Raw genomic sequence first — 27,831 nt, forward strand, 5'->3', positions numbered from 1 at the left:
ACTTTTCTCTCCAATACTCTTCTTCTTTTATTGTTTTTTATAACACAAAGGATAATTTGAGAAATATTAATAAGTAATAAGAATATTTTTTATCTTGAAAAAATTATTTTTTTCCTTCTGCATTTCGGAAGAAGTTAAAAAATTGCTTTTGTTGTTCAAAAGCGCTTATTCATTAAAAAAAAAAAAAAAACTTTTTGATACAAAAAAAACGCTTTTGACCTCTTGGCCTTAAGGGACCAAGATTAACATTTTTTTTACTTGAGGGATTTATTTAGGTTTTATCTGTTTCTCGTGGAAACTGAAGAGTTTAACGTGTTCAACGTTACTTAAATTGAGATTGCAATGTGTTAATTCTCCAAATTGGAGGGCTACAAATGTAGATATTGGTATTTCCACATCACAGTAGCAGAGAGAGCCTGAGAACACCAGCAAAAACTCTTACAACTCCCTTTGATGCTTTAGGCTGTACTCATTACGTAACCAATAACTGTGAGATCCATTCCTTTTAGAGAAAAACGAATCAAGATCCAGTGTGCAATCAATGGCTCCTCCAGCTCAAACTCATCGATCTCCTTCACCTTCTCAGCCTTCCGGGTAAACAATTCTTCTTTCTTTTTTTGTAAATTTTTTTTCACATACCCCTTTGGACGGAGAATTGAAGAATCCACACCAAGTATGAACTGTTGCTATTTTTCATTGTCTTAGTCTTGTTCCTGACCCTTTTAATAAAGCCGATGAATTGGATTGTTTATAGTTGAATTCTTGAAATTCCGAAGTCGAAAATACTACTTAACTACTCTATAAACGATCAAGATTGGATTTTTAGCTTCGATCATGATGTTGGTATTTCCCACATTGACCTAAAAAGTTCTCCAATTCGAATCGCTACTTTTTTTTGCATAATTATACTGTATTAATAACTCGATGGTTTATATTTAAGGGCTGTATGATACATTCTATCTTATTATAATTGCATAAGGCATTGTCCTTGTTCAAAAATGAGCTTTGCTTGCTTCTATGGGATTCCGGTAAATAAAGACTAGGGCTTTTGGAATGGCAAAAATTGAAATTTTATGTACAGTTTAAAGGATATACAATTGCTGATGTTAGTTTTCATTGGTGCAGAAAAGGGGAAGTTTCAGATTTGAAGATGCAGCTTAGGCAGCTGGCAGGTAGCCGGGCTCCCGGGACTGATGATGCAAAGAGGGAGCTGTTCAAGAAGGTGATCTCGTGTATGACAATTGGGATTGATGTTTCTTCAGTTTTCAGCGAAATGGTTATGTGCTCAGCAACCTCAGATATTGTTCTAAAAAAGATGTGCTACCTTTATGTTGGGAACTATGCAAAAAACAACCCAGAACTCGCGCTTTTGACCATTAACTTTCTTCAGAAGGACTGCAAAGATGAGGATCCCATGATTCGCGGTTTGGCTCTAAGGAGCTTGTGTTCTCTGCGGGTCACAAATTTGGTCGAGTATTTGGTCGGCCCCTTGGGTTTAGGGTTGAAGGATTCAAATAGCTATGTCAGGACAGTTGCTGCCATTGGTGTTTTGAAGTTATACCATATCTCAGCATCAACTTGCATGGATGCGGATTTTCCAGTCACGCTTAAGCATTTGTTGCTTAATGATCGAGATGCTCAGGTTTGGCAATTTGATCGACATGATATCTTTTTTTTTTTGGGCTACTTCTTATGCTTGAGTTTTTCGAAGCAATTATTACCTACTCTTTGGTTGCTATGTGATTTACAATAACAACTAAGTAATTGCAGACACTTCTTGATATAACCATAGATTTTCCCTTTTTCCTGGTTTCATTTTTTCCCTCTCTCTCTCTCTCTCTATGACATCGGGTAGCATTTCAGCATAGATGGTGTGGATTCCATTCATCTCATAATGGATAATTGTTCCAACAATTTGCAGCATACTTTGGCATAATTTGATAATGTTAGTTTTTTTATAAAGTTGTGAGAAATAGATCTATACTCGGGAAATATAGAATATAGAACCTGAATTGGGAAACTAACCCTCAGGGGTTGGCCTGGTGGCAATAGACTTGAGCCTTGGGGTTTGCTCCCTTTCAAGGTCTCAAGTTCGAAACCCACCGGGTGCAAATAATTTCTGAGGGCCATCGGACTGGGTAAAACCTGAATTAACTGTAGTGCACTTGCGGGAAACTCCTTGCCGAGGGCCTGTGCACCCCCGGGATTAGTCGGGGCTCTTAGAGACTCGGACACCCGGTGCAAATAAAAAAGAAAAAATCTATATTCGGGAAACTATAATTAGGTCCTTGCAGTTCATGACAAAAGTCATGTAGAACTTAGACTACTGCAACGGGAAATACAGATGACTAGTTTAGACTACTGCAACGGGAAATAGAGATGGCTAGTTTGCTTAACAAATGAATCTTTCTTCTGTGTTTGCCAGGCTTTTGCTGCTGGTTATTTGATTCAACTCTGTTGGAGATAAATCAACTTGGTATTTGAGTTGTACATGTGATTTCTTTTGCCAAATTCATATCTCATTTGCAGTATCAATATTAATTGGATGTATGTCTATTTAAGAACATAGTATGGTCGTGGAAGCAGTTCTTATGTTGGGACGTTTTGGATGGGATTAGGAAAAGGTTACAACATTGCAGAATTGGGTGATCTTAGAGAGATCTTTTTCATTTGGGAACCCAAGGTCTGATTAGGATAAATGTTAAGTTCTTTACGTGACGTTCGTAGGAAACCATATCTTTTTTAGGTTTTCTACCTTTTGGTGCACTTCTTGTATATTGGTGTTCTTGTGCCCAAACTTTTTAATAAAACTAGTACTTAATTAACAAAATTGTATTATAGTATGAATTTAGGTAAATAAACTGAGAATAGAAAAAAGATATGCTAAAAAAGGAAGGAATGAAGAGAATAAACGTTTATTTGTGAGGAAGACACAACGGATGGAGGAGATGGTGACATTGTCTCTTTATCATCAGGGTGCAGTTCTCTAGGAATTTCACTTTTTAAAAACTTTGACTAGTTGTGGGACTATACTGGGTATGTTGTTGTTGTTGTTGTAAAAACTTTGACTGGTGATGAGATATTTGAGTATGCTTATCTTGTTTTTTTGGACTAGTAATTAGGGTACTAGAAGGCGGGCTTTGGTGCAACGGAGAGCGTTGTGTGTTAATACAGGTGACAGGGTTCGAATCTTGAAACCATCCTCTCCCATGAGGATGTAAAGTTGTGTTCATTCATCTTCGTTCGAGCTTGCCTGTACGGGGGCCTTCTAGCACTTGATCCCTAATTGTTGTATTTTAACAAAGATGGGCGCCTTAAGATGGTGGGACCTAGTCACAAGAGAATCACGTGAAACAATAATCCGCAAATGACTAAAGTTAAAATTGGGCTAATCCCCGGCTAGGGTCACGTGGTATTTAGCTAATTTCTAGCTAGAATTTACCCATTAGGATAGAGATGCAAGTTGCGCGCTTTTGTTGAACGGTAAGAACAACGTGCTCCAAACATTTTTATATTCATCTTTCTTTTTGTCTTTGTTTTGTTTTTTTGTTTTCTTTGGATAAGGGTAGTGTCTAGGTCTGCTTGCACGTACGTGGACTAATGTGCCGGTACTTGCTACCTCCTACTAGCACAGTCGCCTCCTCATTACTCTGATCATCATGACTTAGGCAGATAAAGGAATTCGCATAGTGTCGCCTTGGATCTGAACCTGGGTTGCTAGGGTTATCACTCCAAATATTACTGTGAGAAAGCACGGGAGAAAATATATTATTGATGTATATACATATGTTACAATGAGCCCTATATATATACACACATAACATGTCCTACTCCTAATATATATTGGATTAGGGTTATTTATTTACTCCTATTTACTTGACTATTCTAACACTCCCCCTCAAGCTGGTGCATATAAATCATATGTACCAAGCTTGTTACATATGTAGTTAATACGAGGACCAGTGAGGGACTTGGTGAAAATATCTGCAAGCTGATCATTCGACTTCACAAACTTTGTAGCAATATCTCCCGAGAGTATCTTTTCTCTAACAAAGTGACAGTCAATCTCAATGTGTTTAGTTCTCTCATGGAACACTGGATTTGACGCAATATGAAGAGCAGCTTGATTATCACACACAAGTCCCATCTGACTAATCTCACCAAATTTCAACTCCTTGAGCAACTGTTTGATCCAAATTAGCTCACATGTCGCCATAGCCATTGCTCGATATTCTGCTTCTGCACTAGACCGAGCAACCACATTCTGTTTCTTGCTCTTCTAGGACACCAAATTTCCTCCTACCAAGACACAATATCCAGACGTAGAACGTCTATCAGAAGGTGATCCTGCCCAATCAGCATCTGAGTATCCAACGATCTGCTCATGGCCTCGACCCTCAAACAATAAACCTTTGCCTGGAGCTGATTTTATATACCGAAGAATGCGAACAACTGCATCCCAATGACTATCACACGGAGAATCCATAAACTGACTCACAACACTCACAGAAAAGGAAATGTCAGGTCTTGTCACTGTAAGGTAATTTAATTTACCAACCAACCGTCTATATCTTGCAGGATCGCTAAGAGGCTCCCCCTGTCCTGGCATAAGTTTAGAATTCGGATCCATCGGAGTGTCAACCGGTCTACGACCTGTCATTCCTGTCTCTTCAAGAATATCTAAGGCATACTTTCGTTGTGAGATCACAACACCTGAGCTAGACTGAGCGACCCCAGAAAATACTTTAGTTTGCCCAGATCCTTAGTCTGAAAGTGTTGCAAGAGATGTTGCTTCAATTTAGTAATACCATCCTGGTCATTGCCGGTAATAACAATGTCGTCAACATAGACCACCAGATAAATACAGAGACTCGAGGCAGAATGCCGATAGAATACAGAGTGATCAGCTTCACTCTGAATCATGCCAAATTCTCGAATTACTGTGCTGAACTTACCAAACCAGGCTCGAGGAGACTGCTTTAGACCATAAAGTGACCGACGCAAGTGACATACAAGGCCACGAGACTCCCCCTGAGCAACAAACCCAGGTGGTTGCTCCATATAAACTTCATCCTCAAGGTCACCGTGTAAAAAAAACATTCTTAATGTCTAGCTGATAGAGGGGCCAATGGCGAACAGCAGCCATGGATAGAAAAAGGCGGACTGATGCTATCTTAGCCACAGGAGAGAAGGTATCACTGTAATCGAGCCCAAATATCTGAGTATATCCTTTGGCAACAAGACGAGCCTTAAGACGATCAACCTTACCATCCGGACCAACCTTGACTGCATACACCCAACGACAACCAACAGTAGATTTACCTGAAGGAAGAGGGACGAGCTCCCAAGTACCACTCGCATGTAAAGCAGACATCTCGTCAATCATAGCCTGTCGCCATCCTGGATGAGACAATGCTTCACCTGTAGACTTAGGGATGGAAACAGAGGACAAAGAAGATAGAAAAGCATAATAGGGTGATGACAAACGATGATAACTCAAACCGACATAATGGGGATTAGGATTAAGGGTGGCCCGTATACCTTTCCGAAGTGCAATCGGTTGATTAAGAGGAGACAAGTCCGCAGTATTAGCAGGTTCGGGTGCAGGACATGAATCAGCTGGACCTGATGCTGGGCGCGGACGACGATGATATGTCAAAAGTGGTGTTCCTGTGGCACTAGACTCCTCAACGGTGGGAATGGATAAGACTTCTATAGCGGAAGGTGAAGGAGGAGCTATAGGAGCACTTGGGTCTAGATCTTCCAAAACGACCTCCTCCTCGTCTATTTTCCATAGTATGAGATGCCCGATTGTCCACTGATTGGGATACGAGGACAGATGAGTCAAGTGTCTGTGATGAGCTCACTGGGTGACTAGGTGCTGCAGCAAGGCGAAGTAATCGAGAGAATAATTCATCAACTGAGGGGACGGTTGGACTAGCCAAAATCTGGTCACGTACTGAATCAAGGTCATTAGGGAGTCCAGCGAGTGTAAGAACTAGAAACATCTTCTGTCGTTGCTCTTGTTGTTTTTCAATACTAGCAGAAACTGGCATCAACGTCTCAAATTCTTCCATGACTGCCTGAACTTGTCCCAAGTAAGTAGACATATCTAATTCCTGTTTCTTCAAGCTTGTCATTCGCGATATTACATCATAGAAACGAGATATGTCATTAGTGTATAGATTACGAGCCTTTTCCCAAACTAAATAACATGTCTGGAATGGACGGAACAAGGGCATCAACTTGGAATCAATAGATCGCCACAGGATACTACATAACTGAGCATCGACCTTCTCCCATTGTGTTTTGGCCTTTTCATCACCTTCGCTAGCCTTTTTTGTTAAATGATCTTGAACTCCTTGACCTTTACACCACAACTCGACAGATGAAGCCCAATCTAAGTAGTTTGAACCTCCCATTAAAGGTTCTGAGGTAATCATAACACCGGAACTGCCAGAACTCGGGTTTCTAGACCCGAAAGCATCGACTCCCAAAGACATGGTTGGATTATCACTAAATAACAAAAAAGAATCAACTGAAAATTCTCTGAGACAGATGAAGAAAACACTGTGTTTGCCGGAAAAGTACTGTAGCTGCCGGAAAAATCAGTGTAGTCGCCGGAAAAACTCAAAGTGGTCGGAATTAAAAAATAAAAATATGGACAGGCTCGGAATTGCCAACTGTCCTGAAGAAGCGAAGCCGAAAAATGGCCGGAAGAGGCCTCACGCGCCGGCGCGTGGGACAGACGCGCCGGCGGCGGCAGAGTTCCGACAGGCGCGTGACGGCGCGTGGCTGGCTATTTTCCGGTGATTTTTTCTGGGGTTTAGTCGGATCTCTCTTGGGAACCTTGTGGTGGCGTTGGATTTTGCACAACACTGTTAATTAGTGACTTTGACGCAATAAGTCACTTAGGTTACCGGAAAATTGCACGGTGACTGAGTTCTTTCTTCCCGGATATCGCTGGAATGATGCACAACGATAAATTTCACACCGTAGCTCTGATACCATGTGAGAAAGCACGGTAGAAAATATATTGTTGATGTATATACATATGTTACAATGAGCCCTATATATATACACACATAACATGTCCTACTCCTAATATATATTGGATTAGGGTTATTTATTTGCTCCTATTTACATGACTATTCTAACAATTACGACTGCTAGCCAAACCTCGCGGGGTGCTAGTTTTTTAGTCATGTATACCAACTTATAAAAAATAAAGTACACCAACTTTGCTTTGTCAAAGGTTAAAAGCTGCAATTCGCTCTTTCCTTTTTCTTGTTTTTGATCCTCTTATTTTTAGGGGAATTCCCAAACTCTTTCTAAGTTTTTTAAGGCCACGATCCATGGATGTTTTCTTTTTCTATGAGAAAAAAATACTTTTATATGAAGTACCACCATGTCAGTACAAAAGTAAGTGGAGTTCAGGCTTTTAAGAATGCAAGGAGTCCACGAGATCCACGATCCGTGGTTGTTTTGCTATGCTTGAGTCCCTTACAGCCTTTAGGGTCTATTGGTACCAGATAAAAGCCTTAACATTTTGAAAAGCTTCATTCTGTTTTGCAAATTTTGGAAGCTAGTCTTTACTTTCGATAGAAAAGAGAACCCTTTTGCTGTTTATTGATGTGTACAGGAACATGTTTTTCAAAAGGTTAAGTACATTTCTGTGTTCCCCTTGGGTGCGTTGCCACTAAATTCAGGTTGTGATGTAAGTTTCTCTCTGGTTCTTTTGTTCAGTTGAATTTATATGGCGTTGAAGTTCTTGTTTTTACCAACCTATAGTATATGCTACTTTCGATGTTGTAGCCTTGAAAAATGAGATGTCATTTAACTGTGCTTATGTGTATATTGAATACTATTAGTAAATAGTAATGACATTTCTTTCCTCTTAGCCTTCCATCATTTGCTCCAGACAATTATAAAGAGTTGTGCCAGTCTTCAATACGTTTAAGCTTTTCCATTCACGGTTTATTTTCATATACATGCATCAACATGCAATGCTTTTCAACAAACGTCAAAGCTCTTTATTTATCACCAGAAAGAATTTAACAACTCTAATTTCATGTGTAAAAGAAGCAGCCATCTCATGATCTTTAGCATTATCATTTACTCATATTCATCTTTCTTCTTTCTTCAGGTTGTAGCCAACTGCTTGTGTTCCCTACAGGAAATCTGGGGTTTGGAAGCAACAAAATCTGAGGAAGCATCAACAGAAAGAGAAACACTACTAAGCAAGCCACTTATCTATTACCTTTTGAATAGGTAAATTGCTGTCATAACCATGTGATTGAATACCTTACCGGAACCATGTGATAAAATCTCCACTATATTTTGTACTTTTGGCAATCATGTCTGTGTATGGAATAATCAACTCTGTTTATTCATCAAAAAGGGCAAAAAAAGTTTATGGTGTACTTTTCTGCAGTCATGTCTGAATTAAGTTGATATGTAACTTTTACTCGGTGCAATGCTGGTTCTTGTCTTACATTTTTTATTGATTTTCATCATTAGGAAGGTCTTGTGTTTATGTGTGACTTTGAGGGTTGCTAGTAGCTTCACTTATTTGAATGCTATAGAACATAAGTGTTGATAGTAAATCTGTATTCGTAAAGTCTAACATGCTTAGATTACTGATGTCGCGATTATTTATAAACAAAAAAAATTTACTGATATGTTGCAGAGATTTTTAATATTTTCTTCTGCTCAGGTTAGAATGAGCAGTAGCATGAAAATCTTTGTCCTCTTCAGGGACTCTACTATAATTTAGAATTTGTTGGATAAAGATAAAAATAAAGAATCTTGTTGATTGCAAAAGTAGAGGTTATATGCACTTGTTTATGCATCGTCTTTCCTGGAGGGACTACATAGTATATTATTTGCAGTCATAGGAGAAGAATGTGTGACTACTGAAAGTCTGTGTGAGTGCCTTCATATTTGATTTTTAGGTCATAACAAAAGGTAATCTTTATAGAAGTACTGTGCTTGCAGTTGTGTGGTGTATTTGGACACGGATCGGGATACTACAATGTTCCAAAACAAACTGATGCATACAGCTTTTTTGCGACATTTCTAGTTTTGATATGCTAGCTTATGATGTGAGGACCGAAGATTGTCCAAAACCATATAAGAAGACAACTTTTCCTTCAACTAACGTGGGACATTCTAATACCCTCTCGCATGCCTAGATCTGCAGAACTAGAGCGTGAATACTATATTTAAAGTTCACTCAGCAAAGAATGATCATTGTCAATCTCAAAAATCTGATTTTCGACATTGATAGTCCAACAATTGGGAAACACCTATGTTGCTCAACCCTTCAAAATGCTTGCTGCACTCGTGTTGATCGGACAGGGTGTTGATCCACAGTGGATTTGATCAACCTAAATTTGGTGCTTTGGCTACAACTATATATATATATATATATACGACCCGGTAAATCACCTAACTTTGTATAGCTGAAAGTTGCCAAATCGGTTGAAAGAATTGAAAGGAATGCTGGAAAATGAGCTTCAAAGCTTGAACTTCCACTTTCAATAGTCAGAAGAAGCGCGGATGGCACCAGTCCTGATTGATTGTTTTGAAGTGAAGGGCTTTTTCCTACTAATGAGTACAGATATGCGGCCTTAGTATTAGAAAAAGAATTAGCAGGGGTACGTGCGAAGTCTTCAATGAATACCGGGGAATTGGCCAATTTGCAGAGAAGTTAACTATTCTAGTTAATAACTTCAATTAATTGTCAAAATATGTACTTATATATGTTGAATATGCAATTTTTAGCTGTAGCTTAACACCCGTACCCTTACTCCTATATGTATCCCAAATCCTATGATTAAGGTGATGATAAATCCAACTTCTAGATTCGCACCCATATCGGTTGCCCACATCCAAATTCGAGCAACATAGAGAAACAAAACAACATGGGTAGGTCTAGCTCACAGAAATTGGGACAGAGGGAGTACTTGTTTTTGGAGGGAATGTAATATTTCAATGCTCTTTAAAGTCCCGATTCTTTCACGGAAAGATGGACTGCGTTTCTGTCAAAGAAACAAAGGTTTATTGTCTAAAAGCCTAACGTACTTGGACTTGGGCAGGAGGCAGGCCCTAAACTAGCTCAAACTGCTTGGTGAAGATATCTCTTTGCTGAAACTTTTTGGATAGATATCTTTTGCTGACACTTGAGAGAGTAGTTATACTTCCCGCTCTCCTTTCTATATTTTATCATTTTGTTGCAGTGTTTAATATTTTTCTCTAGCTGCTTAAGATCATGCAATAGTGTAAGACTCCTGGGAGCCTGTTAATTCTTTAATCTGTGGAGACAGTTACACTACACGGATAATAAAATTTCAGTGTGGCATGTTTTGTATCTTTTTCATCAAATCCCATGAAAAAAGTAGAAGTAATGCTTCCCTTTCCCTGCCGTTACGTTGTTTGGAGTTTCTAGTGAGGAATTGCCTTATCTTTCAGACATGATTCTGCAGGTTCAAGGAATTCAGTGAATGGGCTCAATGTGTTGTTCTTGATCTGGTTTCAAAATATGTGCCTGCTGACAATAATGAGATATTTGACATGATGAATCTTCTTGAAGATAGGCTTCAACATGCTAATGGTGCTGTTGTCTTGGCAACAATCAAGTTATTTTTACAACTGACACTCTCTATGGCTGACATTCATCAACAGGTTCCCATCCTAGTATTCAGCTAAAATGTTTCCCTAGTAGATGATGATAGCCATCTCTTTTTACTTGTCATCAGCTAAAGTTTCTACTCACCAAATAGTAGACTAAAGTTGCTGTCTTTATTTGTCCACTATTCTTTTGGCTATGCTCCGGGTAGCTCTGTTCTTTTTAATTTTTTGCTTATCTTTATAACTTTTTGGTCTAAATTGCCTTGTTTAGGAGATGATATAAAATTCAGTACGTTTATGATAACTGCTGTTTAAGGTTCGTTCCTATTCATGGTGTACCCAATGTTGCCCCCCCCCCTCTCGTTATGTTGTCCACGCTCCAATTGTCCAGCTCTAAGCGTGCCCGGGGAGGGTGGGGAGTTAAGTGTCCCATATTGGTGGCGGAAATGGGTTGTTGCTGTCTTGGGAAATCCTCATCTCACGTGCTAGCTTTTAGGATGGGATTAGGTCCCTCCAGTTCTTATCAGCATCTTTGAGGGCTCTTTGAGAAAAGGGAGGGGGTGACAAGCATTAAGGACTACATGCTTATTAGTCTGGTGGAAAGCATCTATACTATAATTTATAAGGTGCTTTTCAACTAAAGACGAATGTGTTTGTGGAAGGAAGTGAAATCTCAGAGGTGGTGGTAAATAAAGTGGTTGATGCTAGAAGAAAAAAGGAGATCTGTGCAAGCTGGACCTCGAGAAAGCCTATGACCAGGTAAATTGGGACTTCTTGGACTTCATCATGATGAGAATGAGAGTCAAGGACAAGTGGAGGAGTACGGAACAGATTCTGCATATATTCGGTCAATTTTTTGTCCTAGTGAATAGGAGTCCATGTGGATTCTTCGACTGCTCACAGGTTCGAGGCAGGGGGGATTTGTTAGTCCATGTGATTCTTCGACAGCTCATGGATTAGAGGCAGGGGGATTTGTTATCTCCCATGTTATTCATTTTGGTAATAAAAAACGGCGAGTTAGATGATGACTTGTGCTATATCGAGAGGTCTCCTGAGGGGCTTTACTGTATTGATCGAGGGATGGACAGAGCAACGTAAGGGTCACACATCTTTTATGTCCGAACAATACTTTTGGTTGTCCTTAATAATGTAGAGTGTCTCAGTCGACATACCTGCAATAGGTACTTATATGAATTTAGGTTGTGGCAGGTCTCAGAATAAACTCCAGAAAATGTCAGATCTTATCAATGGGCGAGCTGAACAACATTGAACATCTAGCACAAGTATTTAGTTGTAAGGTTGGAGCTCTCCGTACTACTTACCTTGGCTTGCCGTTAGGCGGTTCGAACAAGGACCTAAAAGTGTGGAATCCGGTCATTGAGAGAGTTGAGGAGAGGTTAGTAGGGTGGCAAAAGAAGTCTTCGTCGAAAGAGGGAGGAAGTACTAATCAAGAGCATGTTGTCAAGTAGTTTCACATACATGTCATCAATGCAGACCACGGTTAGAGTGACAAAAACGTTGGAGAGACTAAAGAGCAATTTCCTTTCCGATGATGCAGATGTAACCACGAATTACCACTTAGTGAGTTGGGAGGCCATCATGGCTCCCAGAAAATGGGAAGGACTTGGGAGTAAAAGATCTGAGAATTTTTAATAACTGCCTGCTTAGAAAGTGGTTATGGAGATTTCGGATTGAGGTGCGGACTTTCTGGAGGGAGGTCATAACAGAGGAGCATGGTACCATTGATGGGAGATGAAGGACTAGGATTATTACATTACCATCTTGGTATGGATTGTGGGGGAGCATTATGATGGGACGGAAGACTTTAGTGGTCAAATTACTTTTAGGGTAAGTGATGAGAGCAGAATTAGCTTCAAGTGCATGTTGAAAACCATCGTCTTTTTTTGTTTGTATTACTGAGACACTCGAAGAGCTGGCCATATGTACCTCGGGCTGCAGAGAACATGTTGAAGATAGCCTTTCCTAACATGTACAGGTCTCGAACCAAACACACGTTACAAGATGGGGGAGTTCATTGGAACTATAAGAAAAACCTATAGGATTGGGAGATTGGCGAATTCCTAAGTCTTATTGAGTTACTTTACAAATAGAGTACCAGAGCAGGACTGTTAGGGAATTAGGAGATAAGTCATGTTCTCAGTAAATTGCTGATGGTGAAGGACGAGGTGATTTCTTGCTTCTTTTGGTCTCCAACAGCTAGATGACTAATACTAACAGCTGAAAATTTGAGTAAGAAGAGCATCATACATATAAGCTGGTGCCATATGTTAACATGTGTAGATGCTCATGAGAAGAAGTAGAACCACTTCCGGTTGCACGGTTCAAATAACAGCACGCTTGTGGTGTGTGATCTTTAATTGATTCGAAATACACTGGGTGATGCTGAGTGCATTAAAGGAGGGGCTGTTTAATTGGGCTTTTAGAAGAAGGAAGAGAAAATCCATGGCATGGGATGTCACCCCTAGCTCTTATGTGGGTTATGTTAAAAAAGTGAAATATTATAGAAGGGTGTTTGAGCATGACTTTTTATTTTTCAAGAATAGCCTCGTCTCTAGTTCCATTTTTGTGCACCCGATCTCGGTTTCTATAGATTGGGCTCTATACTTTCTGTTATATAGCTTTCAAACATGGATTTTTTCAATATCAATAAAAAAATTTACCTTAAAAAGTTGAGAATCTTTGCGGTGCATGTAAAAAGAAGCATGAAAAGTCAATACAGTTTGAGATTTAGCTTTTCAAACGTACAGATGAAGCCAAGTATATGATCTAAAACAAAGAACAAAAAATGTTCATTCTTGGAAATGATGCTGTGACAATGCCAATCTTGGAACATACCTTTGTTACAAGTGTATATTTTTTTAGACAAATGGGATCCCCACGTTCTCGTGGCTCACTGGTACTATCTTTCTGGTTATGTTGTTGTTACTATTCTATTGTCGCATTTCATCTTCTTGTGCCGAGGGTCTATTCGGAAACAATCTCCCTACCCTCTACCCAGAGGTAATGTCTGCGTACGCACTACCCTCCCCAGACCCCACTTGTGGGATTATACTGGGTTGTTGTTGTTGGATCCCCACGTTCTATTGGTCTAAATGTTTCATCAGATTTACTCTCTGTGAGCTTTAAGATAAGCAAGAAGGAGATATTGAGTTAATGCGTGAAAACTAATGTTTCACATCTGATTCCTATTATAGGCACACATTACAATGTTAGTAGCTATATTTACCTGAGGGAGGCCATAAATACTATATTACAACAAGTATAAGTACTCACACTTAGCTATCTAACCGCCTCAACTTAATTATTATATTGTTCTGACAGCTTTGTTACCTAATAGTTGCATAAAAATGCAAAATGATGTTATTTAAAATTTTATTTATGCAAAATTTTCTTTTATTTTCATCATTGACACATCCTATAATTAACTAATGCTGAGTTCTAATTTTCGTTTACTCATTCTTCTGGTTAGGTATATGAGCGTATAAAAGCACCTCTACTTACATTAGTTAGCTCAGGAGGTCCAGAGCAATCATTTGCTGTGTTAAGCCATTTACATTTGCTGGTGATGCGTGCACCATATATTTTTTCAGCAGACTACAAGCACTTCTACTGCCAGTACAATGAGCCATTTTATGTCAAAAAGCTAAAGCTTGAGATGCTGACTGCTGTGGCAAATGAGAGCAATACATATGAGATTGGTGAGTATCAGTATCAGTCAACTAATTTGAAGTTTTCAACTTAAACGTCTTTGTGTGTACCTTATTTCCTGGTGTTGGATCATGGTCAATGGGATTATTGGTGTTGCACCAGCCAAAATTTTGAAAAATAATTAAGGGCATAAGGTAAGAAGAGTATTTCTTTTTTGAGAAGAGGTAAGAAAGAGTGAATTTGCACAGTAATCAGTAAAACTGTTAATAAATCTGTGGAAAGCATATTCTATTGGTTTTGATGTTTTGAGTGATTAGTAAATATAAACTGAAGTGCTAAATTTGTAAGTTCCATATAATTCTCAAATCAAACTCTTAAATTACACTTTGTTACCAAAATAGATGCAGGTTCTCATTTTCCTTATCTAACACCGAAAATTGGTCACAAATTTATCTGGAGGAAGGAAATTCTTGCAAAATATGCTTCTTCCTGACTTCATAAAATGTGCTTCTTCCTGTCCGAAAAAGCCGTACCTATATTGGTCATCAATTTATTTTATTTTTTGTTCTTTCACTTTTAGAAGGTATCTAACTTACTATTAACTTTTTTCTTATAACGATTGGTGCCTAGCCAACTTTCATACACCTCGGCTATTCCACCGGATATATACTTCCTCCGACCAGCTCTAGTACCGGGTAACTCTGTCCGAAGACTTAGGCAAATGAGAAAAGATCAACTAGTATCAGTTTCCTTTGCACCCTAGGGTGTGGCTTAGTGGTCAGTGAAGTGGGTGCAAATCTTAGAGACCTTTGTGCAAATTCCAGCAGAAATAAAAAACACGAGGTGATTTCTTCCTATCAACATATGCCTTGGTAGACAGAGTTACCCAATACCTATGTTGGTAGGAAGTAGCAGGTACCAGGTGGAATAGTCGAGGAGACACAATCGTTATTTAAATTCCCTTCTACAGAAATTTGACTTTTTACTGGGTCCTTATTATTTTAAAGAATAAGTATGATAGAGAAACAAGAAGATGATAAATGGCCTGCTGGGTGTGGACCTGAGGAAAATGCTCCCAGGAACATTTCCCGAGATACTCTCTTTCCTACTTCCTAGGTTTGTAGAGTAGCTTTTTTCGGTGCAAATCTCCACCGGAATCCCTCATCTCCCCTTCTTTCTTTACACATATTTCCTCCCTCTTGACTACATCAACTCACTTGTAAACCATGGACAGTAACAGGATCTATTACAATGCGGGTTTGAAATCTTTCGACATCACAAAAAACAGAACTAGATTAGAAGTATAGTTCGAATAGGTTGAACGCAGCAGGAAATTGATGAGGACAACAATTGTTAGCATTAAAGTTATGAAATGGGTGACATAGGTATTTAATGTGGCATCAAAGGAACACAGCAGGGCAATAAGGAAATGGTCCATGAAAGATCACTACACAGAATATTATTGCAACCTTAAATATAATGAATATGGTAGGTACATCAGTTTTATTGCAGTACAAGGGGATAATAGGTCTGTTATCAGTACACCAGAAATCTCATTAAATGCTGGGTGGGGTGACATAGCCCAGAAAATCCTAAGACTCATAAATGTCCCCGAGAAAGAGAAGAAGGTTCAGATTGAGAACATCCCTCGACTGGAGTCCTCTTTTACCGAAGTAATCAGAACTAACAGATGATCATCAGAAGGAACAGACTCCTCTCCAATCAAAATCAACAGGTCCAAAATCACAATCCCAGGAGGTTCAGAGTTAACAGAAAAAGATGTCTTGTGTAGGTGCATTGCAGGCAAATTTCTGATTTCTATGAAGGAAACTCCACCCTTGAACGACATTAGAAGATGGGCATGCAACACATGGAAATCCTCCATCAGCATTAATGTGCACGACATGAATGACTCTCACTTCCTCTTTGAATTCCCATCAAGGAAAGAAGAAGAGCATGTTCTCAATGGAGAATGGCAGTGGAAGAAATCAAAAGTCAGTTTTGACTGGTGGAACCCTACCACTGGCTGCTGGCCGGAGGAGGTGAAGCGGGACTGGGTGTGGATTAGGCTCTTGGGCTTACCTGCTAACTTATGGTCAGAAAAAGTGCTCAAAATAATAGGAGATCAATGTGGGGGTTGGATCGAAACGGAGGAGGAGACAATGCTCAAAAACCACCTCAGATGGGCAAGAATAAAAGTGATGGGGGATGGGAGTAAGGTTCCTAGAGATATACTACTGGAAAGTGATGGTTTCTTGTTCAAAATCCCCATCTGGTGTGAGTTACCGGCGACTGTGGCGGCGGTACCCTTGAGGGAAGAAGACGATGAAGGCAATAGCCTGTTGGGTAATAAAGGAAGTCAATACCCCTTGGTTTATAGTGGAGACCACCTTGGAAAGGGTTTCAATTCGGCGGTACAACTGGACAGTCACGTGGGTTCATCGAAGGGAGGGGAGGGTTTTAAAAATATGGCACGTGTGCCAGTTACACGTGAGTTAGTCTCCAGGCCAGCAAACGAGACTTTGGGCCCCAAACAACTAACTAGTTTGGGCCCAAGTAAGGCAGATTTTTCTTTTAACTTATGTTGCAAAGGCCCAACTTTATTAGCCCATAATGAGGTTTTAAAAGACCCCTTTCTAATTGAGATTCAAGCCATTTCAATTAAGGAGAAGAAAATAGCGGTGGAACAATGAGTGACTCTTTCGTCTCACACGAAGGAACTGAAGAGGCAGAACCTTCGACCAAGGATGCTAGTGAAAGAGCCATGGTGATAATCAACAAAATGGAGCAATCAGTGATACACGCACAGGAAAATACCAACATGCAGATTGGGGAGGGGAATTTATTGGGGGATTGGGCCATAGAAGAAGTTCATCCCAGTGTTATTAAAAGCGCCCGCTTCTCGCTTTAAGCGATGAAGCGAGGCGAGGCGCAGGGTTAGCGCTTTTCTGCTACAAAGGCGACTCACACTCAAAAAGCGTGCGCTTTTCTCGCTTAAGCGAGAAGCGAGCCAGTAGAAAAAGCGAGAAAAAGCTCGCTTAAGTGAGCAAAAGGCATCAGCTAGGGCTTTTTTAAAAATTTTTGGCAAATAAACCCTCTGTTAACAAAACATACGCTAAGGACTTCTTCTCCAGCGAACTCCATCGACGACCACTGCTGCTCCAACGACTTCTTCTCCAGATCTCGGTAAGTTTCTTTAACTTCTTCTTCTTCTTCTTCTTCTTCTGGTCTTCTGCTTCTGTTATTCTTCTTCTGTTCTTCTTCTTCTGTTATTGTTCTTCTTCTTCTGTTATTCTTTCAATTTTTTTCACTTTTTAAGCGCTCATTTTTTGCCCTAAACGACTTCTTCTTCTTTTGTTATTAAAAGTGCTCTGTTTTATGCAATTTATCAGTGAAGTGCTTTGTTTTCTGCCCTAATTGTTTTTTTTTTGCTTCTTGATTCAAGAATTGAAACATTTGCTTAATATGTTATTTTTAATGAGTTCTTAGCCATTTATCTATGCCTATTTTTATTTTATTTATGTGATAAATTGCGCTTCACAGCAAAAAAGCGCGCGCTTCGCTTCTCGCTTCTCGCTTCTGTGAAGCGAGGCCTCGTCGCTTTTTTGCGCTTAACGCTTTCCAAAACACTGGTTCATCCTTTAAATTCTCTAACCAATGAAGAAGAGGAGGACCCAGATTTTAATGCACCAATTTGGGTGCATCAAAATATTATCAGGTTGAGCAAAGAATTTGGGGTGGAATTTAAAGGGCGTGAGAAGGAAGCCTTCCAGTTATTTATGAAAATTGACGGCAAGAGGCGCACTGCAATGGAGTCTACACCATCGATAATGGAGGAAGTCACCCCAATAAAGAAAGAAAGCAAAGAAGTAAGAAACTTAGACATCGGGAGCAAATTCAAAAGCAATGGCACAAGGAGCAGGGGGGTATATAGCCATAAATAGTAAATGATGATTAATATTGTCTCCTGGAATGTTAGGGGTCTAAATAGATATAGGAAGAAGGAGTTGATAAAAAACATGATGTGCAGATGGAAGGCAAAAGTTTATTGTTTTCAAGAGACCAAAGTAGAAGGGGAAATAAGATATATTGTTAGAGACTTATGGGCATATAGGTGGGTGAAATTTGCTCAACTAGAAGCAAGTGGTACGAGATGGGGTATTCTCATTATGTGGGATAGTAGGGTATGGGAAGGGAAATCAGTAGTGTGGGGATGTATTCCATTACAATCAAGTTCAGTGGTATATCACAAGAGTTAGTATGGCATTTATCTAGTATTTATGCCCCTAACGACAGAGTGGAAAGAGAAGAAGTATGGTGGGAGGTAGGTGCTGCTAGGGGTTTATTCACTGGGCCTTGGGTAGTGTGTGGGGATTTCAATACTGTTAGATACCCATCATAGAAGAAGAATTGCAACAGATTCACCAGATCAATAGTAGATTTCTCATAATTCATCAATGATATGGGGCTAGTAGACTTGCAATTGCTAGGAGGGAAGTTGATCACAATAGTGCTGCTAGGCTGGACAGGTTTCTAGTATCTGAGGAATGGGATGTAGGTTTTAGAAAAATCAACCAGTCAATACTTCATAGGGTTACCTCAGACCACTCTCCTCTGTTGCTCAAAGTGGGAACTGGGAACCAGTAAAATTCTATTTCAAATTCGAAAATTGGTGGTTGCTGACTGAAGGTTTCAAAGACAGAATCAAAATTTGGTGGGAGTCTTTCTCCAGTGAAGGCAGACTTGACTATGTTCTAGCTTTCAAATTGAAAGCTCTGAAAGAGAAACTCAAAGAGTGGAGCAAATCAACACAAGGCAATCTTAATATGCAGAAACCGTACATACTTGGCCAACTAGCTGAACTTGAGGAGATCCAAGAATTGAGGATTCTGAATGATGAAGAGAAACACAAAAAATCTACCTTATTGATAGAGTTTGAGGAAAATGCTAGGAAGGAGGAGATAGCATGGAGGCAAAGGTCCAGAGCTGTATGGTTAAAAGAAGGGGACAAAAATACCAAGTTCTTCCGCAGAACTGCCAATGCCCACAAAAGGTACAACAACATTGATAAGTTACAAGTGAATGGAGAAACTGTGGAGAACCCTAAAGATATCAAGAGGGAGATAGTTGCTTTTTATCAAAATCTATACACGGAGGCTGAGGAGTGGCGACCATATTGCAACCTAAGGGACTGTCCTACCATTAGTCCAGAAGATAATCAGATGCTACTGAGTCCTTTTGAACCGCAAGAAATCTGGGAGAGTGTCAAAGCATGTGCAGGGGACAAAGCTCCGGGTCCAGATGGTTATACTATGGCTTTCTACACCCAATGCTGGGAAGTGATAGGCTCAGATGTGATTGTTGCTGGCCAAAATTTTCATGAAAAATGGGGCCTTCGAAAAGAGCTTCAATGCTACCTTGGTGGCCTTGATCCAAAGAAAGTGGGAGCCAAAGAACTGAAAGACTTCAGACCTATCAGCCTGATAGGCAGCTTCTACAAAATAATCTCAAAGATCCTGGCGGGAAGAATCAAAAAAGTCATTGGCAAACTGGTGGACACTCAACAGATGGCTTTTATCAAAGGCAGGCAAATTATGGATGCTATCCTCATTGCTAACGAGTGTGTTGATGCTAGAATGAAGAGCAAAGAACCTGGCATTCTGTGTAAGCTGGACATAGAAAAGGCATATGACCATCTGAATTGGGAGTTTTTGCTGGGAGTATTACTGAAGATGGGCTTTGATGAGAGGTGGATCAGGTGGATCAAGTTCTGCATCAGCACGGTCAAATTTTCAATTCTGATAAATGGTTCACCTGTTGCTTTTTTCTCTTCACAGAGAGGTCTGAGGCAGGGCGACCCTATATCCCCTTTATATTTATTCTGGCAATGGAAGGTTTAAACGGTCTGTTTAAATCTGCCAATAATAGGATCAGGGGTTTCAGGGTGAATTCTAGAGATCCAGAGCTACTGGAAGTTACCCATATGCAATATGCAAATGATACTTTGGTGTTTTGTGATGCTGATAGAGATCGAGTGCTTCTATTGAGAGTGAGATTCATTTTTTTTAAGCTATTTCTGGATTACACATTAACTGGAATACGAGTTTCATTTATCCTGCATAACTTGGTGAGTATTCTGGGAGGAAGAGTAGGAGCCCTGCTAACAGTTTATCTGGGAATGCCACTTGCAGCAAAAAGTAAATCTAAAGGGATCTGGAATGGTATAGTTGAGAAGTGTGAAAAGAAGCTAGTCAGCTGGAAGAGCCAATATTTATCCCTGGGAGGAAGCCTTACACTAGTTAACAGTGTATTGGATGCTATGCCAACTTATATGATGTCCCTATTTCCTATGCCTGCAAGTGTAACAAAGAGACTTGATTCTCTGAGAAGAAACTTCTTATGCAAGGCGCTAGTGAGAAGAGCAAAATTCACCTGGTCGGATGGGGATATCCTTACAACAAGCAAGAAGAAAGGGGGTTTGGGGATCAGGAACCTGAAAATTCAAAACCAAGGTCTGATGATGAAGTGGCTATGGAGGTTTGCCACAACAGAGCAATCATTGTGGAAAAATGTAATTGAGGTAAGGTATAGGAAGGAAGGAAGCTGGACAACCAAATCTGTGAATAGTCCTTATGGGGTAAGCCTGTGGAGATCCATCAGAAATCTATGGCCAAATTTCAGTAACAAGTCCAGCCTCAAAGTGGGCAATGTTATGAAAATCCCTTTTTGGGAAGACAAATGGCTTGGACAAAGAACCTTGAAGCAACTTTTTCCAGACACCTACAACCTGAATCAACAACAAGGTTCATATGTTGGAGAACTGTGAACAGGTCAAGGATGGAATCTTACGTTCTGAAGACTACTAAATGATTGGGAAATACAAAGGCTGACAGATTTTTGTAAGACTTTAGAACAATTCAAAGGGACCTCCAGCTCTGAGGATAGGGTGTTTTGGCAAGGGGGGTGGGGGAGAAGGCAAGTATTCTGGTATATCAGATTACAAAGAGCACAACCAATCAAACAATCAGATTGGATGTTGGCCTTGGAAGATGATCTGGAAAGTAAGAATCCCATACAAAGTTGCATGTTTTACTTGGCTCTTAGCAAGAGAAGCAGTTTTGAGACAAGATAATCTCATCAAGAGAGGATATCAACTGGGGTCCAGATGTCATTTATGTGAAGCTCAGGAGGAGACAGTCAACCATCTTTTTTTGCACTGCAGTGTCACTGATCAGTTATGGAAGATATTCATCAACCTGAGGGGGATCGTTTGGGTTATGCCAAGGAGAATCAAGGAAGTTCTAACTAGCTGGAAAAGAGATGTTTAACATTCCAGTCAGAAGGAGAGATGGAAGATTGTACCTGCTTGTATGTTGTGGACAATATGGAAAGACAGGAATCAAAGATGTTTTGAGAACAACCATAGTTCGATACAAAAGTTGAAGATGAGTTGTTTAACGCTCTTTTATTTTTGGTGTAAACGGGAGTACTTAGAGGAGAGTGAATGTATTTTTGATGTTTTAGACCAATTATGAGTCTTACAAAAATTAGTGTTCTCTTCTGGTACTCTCTTTGTAATTATCGGACGGTTACACTGATTTAGTGTAACCACTTTTATAGTCAATACAAATATGTTACCTTTTAAAAAAAAGAAACAAGAACAAAATATTGGACGTAGTTGGGAATAATTTCACTTAGATAGGTTTAATAAGGTTTTTTAAGCTGTTCGAACACTAGTCTGAACGTTAATTTGTTAGAACAGTTGGAATTTTAAGTAGTTAAAACTCCTAGAAATAAAGCATAATTGACTGTATTAGTGGATATTTCACCGTTCACTTGTTTTCAGAGAGAATGCAATTCAGTAGAACTATTTCCCCTTCCACGAGAATTTGTGAATTTGTACCATGATCAATCCAAAATTTTAAACTTGTTTTATTTTGGCCAAATACATAGACAACCACCTAAACTTGTCACGATTTTTCACTTAGACACCTTAACTGAGGATATTTCCTATTAGACACTCAAACTACCATAAAAGTATATCTATTGGACACAAAATGTTGACATGACAAATATAGTGTTATTCACCCACATCTGAGCGCGTAAGCCAATGTGGATCTATTGACCTGACTTTTCTTTTACGGTTTATTTCGTCCCTCATCTTCATCTTCTTAAACAAAAATATTACTGTTGCCAAACTCGTTCCTATCCCATTTCGTGCCCCTTTTTCTCCAGCAAGTTACTACCTTTCCATCAAGCCGATGTGTTTCATCCCAAAGAATCCAGAAGGGAATTTTTTCACGTTTATCTTTTCTCATTTGCTATGTACTTTTGCCCGTTCCTCACTTGAAAGATCCAAATCCATGAGTTTGAAAAGTTTATCACTACATGGTAATTAATTTCTCCTAAAAAAAGATAAAAGAAATATACTTTTTGATTCTTTCAACATCCTCACTAGACAATGAGGACTGAAATTTGTTTGCTCTATTGAAAGAACTAAATCAACAGATTTTGATTTTCCTTCATTTTATCCTTGTCGAACCACATGGAGTGTAAGAAAATATCAGAATTATATTCAGAAGCAAAGAAGCCATTTATAGTTGATAATAATAGACCAGTAACCTTTTCGAAACTAAATTAATTTGAGTGTATATTAAGAATAAATGTTGAATCCAACTTACATCTGAAATCCTTAACTTCGACCGACGGAGCATCCAAACAAAGGAGTAAAGCCATTTTATTCTCCTTCCTTGAAGAACATGGTAACTTGAGAAGGGAAAAGGGGCGATTGGTTTTATTTCGTCGCCGGAACGAGGGAAGGGGAGAAGAAGAGCCAGCGAAAGGGAGGTAGTGGGTCTAATTGTGGGGATTAGTAAATTCAAGGTGGATTTCTTTTAATTGATGTGGCTTTTTGTAATTGATTACTTTGCCACGTAAGCCGCATTTGAGCTTCACACGCTGATCTTTTTTTGGGACATGAATTTTAGTGTCCAATATATACACTTTGATGGTAGTTTGAGTGTCTAATAGGAAATATCCTTAGTTGGGGTGTCTAAATGAAAAATCGTGACAAGTTTAGGTGGCTGTCTATGTATTTGGCCTTTTTATTTTTCTCTTTGCTTTTTAAAATTCTGTAGAAGGCTTTGAGTAGAAGCCTGTTAAAGGCGAAAAGCTGAGAATACTGCCAAGAAGTTGGCATTAACCGGCAAAGCATAACTAAAGCGTGTGCTTTTGTAAAACGACGCATATATCTATATATATATATATATATATATATATATATATATATATATATATATATATATATATATATATATTGTAGGCAAAATATGTGGTAAACAAATAATGATATGATCAAAAGGAATTGGTCAAACTGCAATTGAATGATAATTATAAAGTAAAAACCATGCCAGTCAAGTTCAAAAAACCATATAAATTTTGACTTAGATGCAAATATGTATTTTTAACTAATTTTCTTTTACTAAATTTTAGTTTCTTATTCGTAGTCTTCTCGTAAGATAATTTCTTATCCGTAATCTCTAACTTTTTGTCTATAATTTGTTAACAGTTAAAATATGCCTTGACTTGCTATTTTATTGTTTAGTGCCAGCTTAAGACATAACACATAGACCTCACAAATTAACCTAACTTTTTTTAGAAGCAGTTAGTTTCGGCTGGATTTTGCTTAGGCACATATCTTCTTTTGGAATAAAACGGCAATGGCCAGAGCCGTAATTCAACTTTTTATTAGTAGTATATTCAAAATTAATGCCTTAAATTCAAAATATCAAATAAAAAATTTAAGATAAATCTGGAGGCACTTGTTATATTTTTTCAATTACAACATCCATTATAGATGGTGTATAGGGGTTGTTTTGCTCGTGGACAAGTTATACATGAATTAACACGTAAGGATTAGAATATACAATGATTAAAAATCATTGCACTATTCGGCTTATTCATTGTGTAGTTCGTCGTATTAAATCTGGATATATAATGCATTATTTAAAACATGTGTGTATAAATTAGACTAAGATTTATTTCAGTAGTACCCTTCACCTATGTTAAAATTATATCCAATCTAGTATTGGTATTATTATCATATCTATCAATAAATCAAACAACTATGCCCCAAATGCCAGAGATTACACATAGGTTATGCAGGTATTGTTTACACGAAAGCAAAAATGTAACCAAATGCCTAAATAATAAATGTAGCATTTCATAAAGAGCCTATTTTCTTTTATATCGAACCAAGTAAATCCTAAGTGTATGATCTCCACATATAAAGAATTCTGTGGACTAAATCTATAAACCCTTGGTGATGTGTAGGTTACCAGAGTATTGTTAAGGACTTTTATTGTCCAACTTTTGTAGAACTTCAAGCTGTCGCCCCCAGCAACCATTAATTTGCATCTTTAGATTAGCCAATCTGATTGATATCTTTGTGGATTAACTTCAGTGACGGAGCTATGTGAATATGCTGCTAATGTTGACATTCCCATGGCGAGAGAATCGATCAGGGCTGTTGGCAAAATAGCATTACAACAGTATGATGTTAATGCTATTGTAGATAGGCTGCTCCAGTTTTTGGAAATGGAGAAGGACCATGTGACCGCGGAAACTCTGGTATATTTTCATTGGTTTTCCTTTTTCCTTTTTGGATCTTTCCTTCTCTGGGTTGTTTATTTTTTATGTATTGGAGGAATCGTGCCTTAAATATGTAAACCTGAAACCTCATGTCTTGCTATTCTTGTTTGGTCTTACCATGACATTGCTCATATAGGTACTTGTGAAAGATCTCCTTAGGAAATATCCTCAATGGAGTCATGATTGTATAGCAGTAGTAGGGAATATTAGTAGCAAAAATGTCCAGGAACCCAAAGCCAAGGCAGCTCTTATTTGGATGTTAGGGGAATACGCTCAAGACATGCAAGATGCTCCATACGTATTGGAGAATCTTGTTGAGAATTGGGAAGAGGAGCACTCTGCGGAGGTAATCAACCTGCATTTTTCTTTATTATGTGTTAGTTTTTTCTTTTCCTATGCAAGTTTTTGTGTCTTTTTCTTATTTCTTTTTGATTAATTTTTTTGTGTACTCTTTCATACTCTTTTTAGATCTTTCTAATTATTGAGCATTGCCAAGAGTGTCATAATACCTGAATGTAATCAGTTGTCTCATTTTGGATGGCTCTGAATCTTGAAAATGATTTGTGCTTTGGAGTAAACATTTCTTCCCTAACTTTTGTCAGTTACCTTGTGGTTTGATAATGCAAGTCAATAAGTTACTTGCTTAGTACAAATGATGATGTCAAAATTGCAAAAGGTGCCCCCCTGTTCAAGTTGCCTCTTTCCTTATTGCTTCAATTTTTGAGATCTCTTGATTCTATAGCTTGATGTCATCTGCATCATTCATGTCATCCATGTTCATCAGTTTTCCTCTTTTGAGTGATGAAAACAACAAAGCTTTCTTGTGGGATTGATAATGAATGAACTAAAATTGTGAATTTCTTGTGTGGGCTCCTCTAACAGTAGGAAGGTCCGGATGGATTGAAAGGAATTTGTAAATGTAGTTCTCATAGAGTTAAAACTATGTACATAAAACAAAGATAGATACATAAGCTTATTAGACTTGGCTTTCTATGCCAGGTTCGTTTGCATCTTCTTACAGCAGTAGTGAAGTGCTTTTTCAGAAGACCACCAGAGACTCAGAAAGCCTTGGGAGCTGCATTAGCTGCTGGTGTTAATGATTTTCATCAGGTATCACTTCTTTTTTGTATTTTGAAAAATTACTGATATAAAAAGACGATATATTTAGTTTTGGAATGAATTAGGCTCGAGTAGAACAGAATGAACTTAATTGTGAATGAGGCGTAGTTGATTGGCAAATATTAGTATGACGTGTTTTGTGTGCCTCTAATGATGTGCAAGTATTATTGCAGGATGTCCATGACAGGGCATTATTATACTATAGACTTCTACAGTACAATGTCTCCGTAGCAGAGCGTGTGGTGAATCCTCCAAAGCAAGCTGTTTCTGTCTTTGCTGATACACAAAGTAATGAAATTAAAGATCGCATCTTTGATGAGTTTAACAGCCTCTCTGTTGTTTATCAAAAGGTATGCAAGATGTTCTTCGCTCATATCAATTGTATAATAATTTGATGATCTTAGTCAGAAGTGTAATTTCAATGCTACTGCATATTAGTGAAACGATGAAACATGTTTCTCATGCTTAATTATTTATGCAGCCTTCTTACATGTTCACCGATAAGGAACATAGAGGGCCGTTTGCCTTCTCTGAGGAAATTGGAAATTTGTCTATTGGGGCAGAACCGACTGATAATGTAGTCCCAGCACAGAGAATCGAGGCAAATGACAAGGATTTACTTTTGAGTACTTCAGATAAAGAAGAAAGTAAAGGTTCTAGTCACAATGGTTCTGCATATAGTGCTCCTGGATATGATGGTTCTTTGGCTGCACCATCTCAAACTGATCTTGTTTCCTTGGATTACAAATCTACTCCAAGTGCGGCATCAGCTACTTCGGCAATCGATGATTTACTTGGTCTTGGTTTGCCTGCTGCAGCTAGCCCTCCTCCGCCTCCTGTTTTGAAGCTCAATACCAAAGCTGTTCTAGATCCCAACACTTTCCAGCAGAAATGGCGTCAACTGCCAATATCAATATCACAGGTGCACATATATCAGAACATTACTATTACGACATCCCTCATTTTTCGTTAAATCTCCTTCATTCATAATACTTTGCCTTTTTTTATTTATCAGGAAACCTCTATTAGTCCACAAGGCGTGGCAGCAATGACAACTCCTCAAGCGCTTATCCGTCACATGCAAGGCAATTCAATCCACTGCATAGCTTCCGGTGGCCAAGCTCCAAACTTCAAGTTCTTCTTCTACGCACAAAAAGCAGAGGAACCACATACCTATCTTGTAGAATGTATAGTTAATTCATCGTCGTGTAAAGTACAGTTAAAGATCAAAGCTGATGATCAGAGTACATCTCAGGCCTTCTCAGAATTGTTCCAGTCAGCCTTGTCCAAATTCGGTTTTTCATAGTCATGCGGATGTCCCTCTTGTTGTAATGCTCCTTAGATGTATTAGTGGATTCACATTTCGTTGTAATTTTATTTTGTACAAGTATAATAAGAGTCAGAAAACAAACCATGAAACTTGAGTTTTACTTTATTCTGTACAACATGAGCTAAGATGAGTGTTTCATGCCCTGTGATTCTGAGGCAAAAACTACTTTTTGTGGACTGTAACATTTTTCGGTGGCCAATTTTAAGAGATTTCTTTTTCCGGTATTGGTTCGGTTACCCCATCGACTTCCCTATTTTGTGTGGTCAAACAATGCATGCAAAATACAACCAGTAGGAAATATTCAGTTAGAAGATATGAAAAGGAGTTAATCCAAAGATCAGCAGCTAGTAACAATTTTCCTAAACACTAGTAACAAAGATCCAAAGATCAGCTGGTAACAAAAGGAGCTAATCCTTTTTGTGAATAAATTC

General features: G+C 38.8%; 1 protein-coding gene across 1 annotated transcript; it reads left to right on the plus strand.

Annotated features, from left to right (window-relative positions):
- The first annotated feature begins 351 nt into the window (after positions 1-351).
- LOC109241058 (beta-adaptin-like protein A) lies at positions 352-27,624 on the plus strand. Its single transcript, XM_019407769.1, has 11 exons — positions 352-594; positions 1,126-1,642; positions 8,147-8,271; positions 10,488-10,686; positions 14,123-14,351; positions 24,764-24,930; positions 25,088-25,297; positions 25,951-26,061; positions 26,244-26,420; positions 26,552-26,992; positions 27,086-27,624. The coding sequence occupies exons 1-11, from the start codon at positions 542-544 to the stop codon at positions 27,374-27,376; spliced, it is 2,520 nt and encodes an 839-aa protein (XP_019263314.1). The 5' UTR covers positions 352-541; the 3' UTR covers positions 27,377-27,624.
- Positions 27,625-27,831: the final 207 nt, after the last annotated feature.

Source organism: Nicotiana attenuata, unplaced genomic scaffold, assembly GCF_001879085.1.
Source record: "Nicotiana attenuata strain UT unplaced genomic scaffold, NIATTr2, whole genome shotgun sequence".
NCBI classification, from domain to species: Eukaryota; Viridiplantae; Streptophyta; class Magnoliopsida; order Solanales; family Solanaceae; genus Nicotiana; species Nicotiana attenuata.